At 45.1% G+C, this 6,764-nt stretch overlaps 1 protein-coding gene across 1 annotated transcript in view; it reads right to left on the reverse strand.

Annotated features, from left to right (window-relative positions):
* Positions 1–3,094, reverse strand: part of USP13 (ubiquitin specific peptidase 13) — a 106,443-nt gene extending 103,349 nt beyond the window's left edge. The window contains exon 1 of the mRNA XM_069472896.1: positions 2,927–3,094. Within this exon, the coding sequence (XP_069328997.1) occupies positions 2,927–3,094 (168 nt within the window). The remainder of the gene's footprint in view (positions 1–2,926) is intronic.
* Positions 3,095–6,764: the final 3,670 nt, after the last annotated feature.

The following is a 6,764-nucleotide window of genomic DNA, read 5'->3' on the forward strand; positions in this document are numbered from 1 at the left end:
AATCAAGGAGATAGGAGATGTCCATGGTGATCCAGGAAGGCTTGTGAGCACTAGCGTGAACCGAGATAATTCCTCCACTTAACCACACAAAACTTTCTACATAACACCAGACAACCAAACTTGGCCTTACAACTTGTGATTGACTCTTTTTCATCTTTCCTTCTTTCTTCCTTTCTTTCTTGTTTCTTTCCTCCTTTTTTTTCAAAGCAAATACATATAGCCAGACACATTTTACATATTAATTTATTTAATCCACAAAACAGAGATTTTTTTGAGATAGGTTGTTACTGTCTCCATTTTACAGATGGTAAAACTGAGGCACAGAGAAGCTACCTAGCCAGGTGACAGAGCTAGGATTCAAACCCTGCCAATCTCGCTCTCTCTTTCATGTTTGTCCCCCACAGTCAATGAAGTCATCACATTCTACATGATAATCCCCTGTGATTCCCAATTCTCACATCCCACAAAAGTAAAGAATGGCAAAGGTCTTCAGACTGTGCCTTAGACATGCTAGGTACATATTAAAAATTTGTTGATTCAGTCTTCCCGTAACACATTACTTACAGTAGCTTTCCATAACGGACTATATAAAACAGAGATCCTGAAAAATATTTTTCAGGATTCAGGCCCCGATCATCTATTCTCTGCTTAGTCCTGACCTCATTCTTGTTACTTGCCAAATCAATTTTTTTCTTACAAACACACTACAGGCAAATTAGTAGAAAATATTCACACTTTGTGTTTGCACATGGAATTTCCCTTGTCTGGAATGTTAGTCTCCTTTATTTTGTATCTATCTTTGTCTGTGACCTTCTTCAAAAGTATACAATGCAAGGATGATTTTTTTTTTTTTTTTTCCCATTCAGCTGGTTTTGGTCTTTTCTCTAACACAGTCCCACAGCACTTGTGGACTACAGTTTCTAGTGTGTTTAGCACCAATGGATTTTGCTCTCTATGGCTCTTTCAGCCGTGTACGTATGAGTTGGCACACAGGAAGTGCTCAAGAAACCCTTATGGATTCATAATGAAGTGTTAAGTATTTAACACCATAGACTTTCCACTGTCAGGCACCATACTTTGAGATAACCTATTATGAAACCTTCTCTTTCTCCCCTGAAACACAGATAATGAAATATACTAATTAATCAGCCTTGTAAGTAATCCCAGTCTCCCCAAACAAACTACTGTGATATGAATGAAATCGTCAGCTTACACTGGACAAGATGTTTCTAAAATACTGTTTGGCACACAATAAGCTCCCAATAACTACTTGCAGAAGTGAATTAAAAAGATCAGCTTTTTTTTTTTTTTTTCACAACTGCTATACCCTGTATCAACATGGCAAAGATTTCCAATAGCCAAGTTTATAAGCAGAACCTGGAGAGCAGCCCAAATCAAACATGGAGAAAGTTGTCTGACCCATTTTACATTCTGTGCTATCCTAACTTAGGCCATTTTCTTCTTCCTAGAGTTCTCAATCTGTCAGTTGCTTAAGTTAGTTAGGACTATCATCCCTCTCCACCCTTAGGAGGTGTTAGTGGGAACCTGCCCAACACTGGCCAATCTGAAAATGACATTTTCGAATACTTTGTGGATAACAGGATCTAAAGACACTACTGACAGTCACACTCCACTCTGTGGATCTTTTTGAAAGAAAAAAAAATAACTAATCAACAAATAAGTTAGACTTTATCCTGAAATGACCTGGAATTAGCATAAAAGAAAAACTGAATGTCACAATTAGAGAGTATACTAATTCTGGTACTCCAATGCATACCAAACAAAAATGTTTTGAAACCAGCCAAAATCAACCCACATATAATAAAGGAAAGTTTGGGAAATTCACTGTTCATTTAGATTTTTTTCTTCTTCTTTTTTTTTTTTTTTTTTTGCCTCTGACAACAGTTCACATACTATGAATAAAATGTGTCAGACTATTGTTGTAAGACCTGCCACTGTCCCTCTGACCCATGCACCTCCCGATGCATTGAGATCTGCCGGGTGACATATGAGATCTAAAGTGGGTGGATAAAAATAACCTGGTCCTCAAAAAGACATGATAAACGCCAGACAGCTGAGTCACTTTGAAGCCCATTTTGACTCTTGTGAGGGGCACTCACCCTGCTTCTGCTTCTCAACATTCACATACAACCAGGTGAAAACCACCGGCAACCGCCCTGGGTGGAAGGTGGTGATCCGTCCTAACTTCTCCCTCCGATCTCTGAGGTCACGACTCAGGATTGAACTTTTAATAATTTATACTAGTGCATGTCAGCCTAAGCGACTCATTTAGACGGCGAAGTGGGAAAGGCTTAAGAAAACCATCATAATCCAGTAGTAGATCCCCTATTTCTGCTGCGCGAGTGGAGGCACCCGAAGGTTTCTTCTGACATGCTAATGGCAAGAAAAGGAGTGGGGAGAAATGAGAAGTGGAAGAAGAAAAGCTCAAAGAGGAAATCAGAAATGCCCAGGGGTGGGGATCCCTGGGCAAAGCCAGCGGTCCCAGAAAGAGACGCGCTGTGCGTCCGGGAGTGCGTGGAGGTGCAATCCCATCCGCCTACCCGCCCTCCGCTCTCGCCCCGGGGAAGACGCAAACAATCTGCACGGTGCAGCTCAGAATGGGGAACTCTTATCTTTAAACGGTGGCGGGGCTGGGGACAGGCTGCTGGGAATCAGGCCCGTTCAGCCTAGGGAGGCCGGTGGAGCAAACCACCCTGACGACCCGGGCTTCAGCGGCAGCAGCCCTGGGGCGCTCACTAAGTGTGTGCCGAACTGCAGTGCCCCCGAGCCAACTCTGCTGGGAGGAGGAGGTCCCCGGCTGCCACTGCGCATCTTCTCCCCCAGCTTCACGTGCCGCCCAGTTCCGCGGCTCGCGGCCGCCCCAGGCCGCCGGCGCCGCGACCCTCCCTCGAGGCGCCTCACTTACGGGAGAGTCGTAGGAGAAGGCGCACTCGTTCTTGTAGACCCTGTCTCCGGACCTGGGCACGCGGATCGTGGGCATGTGGGGCACCAGCAGCTCGCCGATGTCTCCTGCAGCCATCTTCCTGCTGCCGCTGCCGCCCGGCATGCCGAACAGGGCGCCCCGGCGCTGCATGGCCGCGGCGCGCGCTGGGCTGAGCGGAGCCGAGCCGAGCCGGAGCCGGAGCGCGGGGTCTGCCGGCGGCGGCGGCGCCAGCGAGCGGGCGGGCGGGCGGACTGCGCGGGTGACTGGAGCCGGCCGAGCCGGGCCGGGGCGGGTGGGGAGAGCGGGCCGCGGGGCGGGAGCGGGCACCCGGGGCCTGGGGCGGGCGGGAGACGCTGCTATTTTTAATCCAATGGCGAGTCGCCGGCCCAGCTGCAGCGTCAGGCGGGGCGCTGGGGAGCACCAGCCGCAGCGCGCCGGGGAGGGGGCGCCGGAGAGGGGCCGCGCGCCCGGGCCGGGCTGGGCGGCGGGGGCGGAGGGCGAGCCCGGGGGCGGGGGCGCGGGAGCCCCGGGCGCGCGGGCAGCGCGACTCTCGGCTGGGATGGGGCCTCGCCCGCTCCGGCCGGCTGCCGCGGGGCGCCACCGCGGTGCTTGCTATCCTAGATCGGTAGCTTGTGAGGGGGCAATTCGGAGAAGGCCAACACAAAGAGCAGGACTGGGGGTTTAAAAACCGCTTGCTTTTAAAACAACGGAAGACAAGAGCGGTGACGTCCCCGGGTTGGGCAGGGGTGGGACTCGATGTGCAAATCTGGAATCCAACGTGAGGCTCAAGTCTGAATTTGCGCCATACGCTTCGGTGTTACCTCACTAAGCCTTGTTCCTCACTTTTTTAACATCCAAAGCTCAATAAAACAGACTAGAATAGAATAGAATACAGTGAGGATAGAGGCAGTTTTTTTGTTTTTGTTGTTTTGTTTTGTTTGGAATAATACAGGTTTTTCTTACATATTGGGAGAGGTGAGAGATGGTTAGGATTTTTTTCAGGGCGTCGGGAGGCTTTATGTTTTTCTCTACCTTTGGAATACCTTCTGTTTTGATTCAAGGTCCATGTCGAACGTTGAGTGGCTTGATTTGAGGATCTTATGTGCAGACATACATATTCCTGTCTTGCTCATCAGTTCCTCAAAATCAGTAACGAATGGGGTTGAGTCGGGGGATGGATAATTTGCGAACAGAGCATGTCTCACAACATACTCTCATTTTCTCCAAGAAACTCTCACAAGACGGGTTCAATGCCAATAATGTTCCCCAACTATGCCCAACATACTTTTAAGGCAGGGATGCCTGCCAGTTAATGAAATGCAGAAATAGCAATACATAAGGAACCGAAACGCTGATTTCTGTAAGCCTCTCCCTGATCAAATAGTCCTTAAATTCTTTTTTTCTTACATTATTTCCCTGTTACTCGCCCTGGTTCTCCAGACGTATCTCCAGATTTCCATGCCCTCAGCGAGGCTCAAGCACACCACACATTCTTGTAACTCCCAAATGCTACCTGTTTGCAAATGGAAACGGAGAAGGGGAGGTGGCACAGAGCAAAAATTGAAACACTATTGCTATCCTCATCTTTGGCAGTGCTCCCAACCAGCTTTTGCTTTGAATTTGTTCTCATCAGCTTATCACCTTCTAGTAGTATCTGTGCCTGTTTCAGATTCATAGATGACTTTTTCTGTAATTACAGAGAAAAACTTGGTTCAAAATGTTCAAAACAAAATTTAATCTTATATTAAATGCAAATCAAGTCAGTGAGACACCATTTTTTATCCTTCAAGCTGATAAAGATATATCGAGTTATTCTCAGCTTGGGAAATAGGCCTTCATATGTATCCTTAGTGGGAGTAAAAACAGTAAACCTCTTTGGAAGGAAATTTAATGATACTGATCATAATTTTATAAGATTATGCCATTTTTCCCAGCAATTCCTTGTCTAGACATTTGTGCCACAGCTAAATTCACACTATATAAGAATATTTGTTGGAGCACTGTTTATAGTAACAAAAGTCTGGAAACAACCTAAAGATCCATCTGTAGGAAGTAGTTAAAATACAGTACCCATTGAAAAGAATGAAGTTGCTCTACATGTACTGATGTGGAATAATCTCCAAATCACATTACTAGATGAAAAAAGCAGGCCAGGTGCAGTGGCTCACGCCTGTAATCCTAGCACTTTGGGAGGCCAAGGTGGGAGGATTGATTGAGGCCAGGATTTTGAAACCAGCCTAACCAAGAGAGAGACCCCGCCTCTACAAAAACCAAAAAAATTAGCTGGGTGTGGTGGCACATATCTGTAGTCCAAGGTACTGGGGGGGACAGGGACGGGGGACAGGGTGGGAGCTGGGTGCGGCTGAGGCAGGAGGATCGCTTGAGCCCAGGAGTTGAGGTTGCAGTGAACTGTGGTGATGCCATTGCCCTCGACAGAGCAAGACCCTATCTCAAGGAAAAAAAAAAAAAACCCACACACAAAAACACTCATTTGTAACTACACTCCAAGTTCAATGACCAGCAATAGTAATAGAAGGTGAAGATGATTACTGCATCACTATAAACATGCATCCCAACTTTTTTCATATAATGGCACATCAGAGATATTTGTACAACCCACTGAAGTAATCAGTCAAGGATGTCTCTTACAGCCAGAGCGTGTGGGGGTTCCAGTCACCAGTTCCATCCATGGCCTCCCACAGGACTGAGGAGATATTGCGCCTGAATCTGCACACCAGAATGGCAGTAGCATACACCACATAGACAGTTCTAATCAAAACAGGAAAAAATGGAAAACACTTAAACATGGAGCAATGATTAAATTGGGTACATATACTCGAAGATGCTTTTACAAATCTTAAAATGATCATTATGAAAAATGATTGTTTTAATATGTTTATAATATATTGCTTAACATGCTTACAATGCTTACAATAATATTATTGCAACTGGGTACAAATAAACTTGCACTTTGACAAGACTGGAAATACATGTAAAACTTGAATAGTTATGTTTGGGATTTATGTGTAAGATTTTGTTTCTACTTTGAAAATATCTCTAATAATGTTGCATTTGTTTTATAAAATACAAAGTTATCAAGACAAAAATGTTAGTAAAAGAAACTTCACTGAATTAAGATCACTGTCTTAATCATGACATTTTAGGGAAAAGTTCTGATTTAATTACTGGGCCTTTTAAACTTAATTTTGCGAATTCTACATATAAGTGTAAAACTGGACTATTTTACTAATAAGTTGGTTTCTGCATGTGGATCTCAATCAATGGTCAAGAGTAAAGAAGTGATGATAGGTAAATAATTTTAACTTCCAATATAAATTTAAAGTCTTACTACAGAGATTTCAGAAGACATAAAGCCTAAGAACTGATTTTTACCATAACAAGGTATCTGGCTACCACATCACTCTTCTGCTTAAAAGCCTCCTCCAATGCTGTTCCGGTGGAGCCAGGGCTCTGACAGCAAGCCTGGCATTCAAGAGCTTCCCTGCCTAGCACTCATCTTCTACAGACTTTACCTCCTACTCTTACACTTCTCGTGAGCTCAGCTTACCGTCCCCTAAGGAGAAGTGAGCTTGTCTCCTAGACTTAGTTGAAAGCTCTTCTCTCTCATTTCTATCTTCTCAAACCTTTCAATAGTCAGTGTTTTTTCCATAAAGCCTTCTCTGACTACTCCAACCCTCAGGGACCGATTTTTAAAAAATTAACAGCCCATTTACAGCAATAGCCTGTACCCATTATTGGAAACTGCCTTATGATATCTTTTAGTGCTGTTAATTAGTCTTGGTTCCGTGTCTTCCACCTC

This window comes from Eulemur rufifrons, chromosome 7, assembly GCF_041146395.1.
Source record: "Eulemur rufifrons isolate Redbay chromosome 7, OSU_ERuf_1, whole genome shotgun sequence".
Classification (NCBI taxonomy): Eukaryota; Metazoa; Chordata; class Mammalia; order Primates; family Lemuridae; genus Eulemur; species Eulemur rufifrons.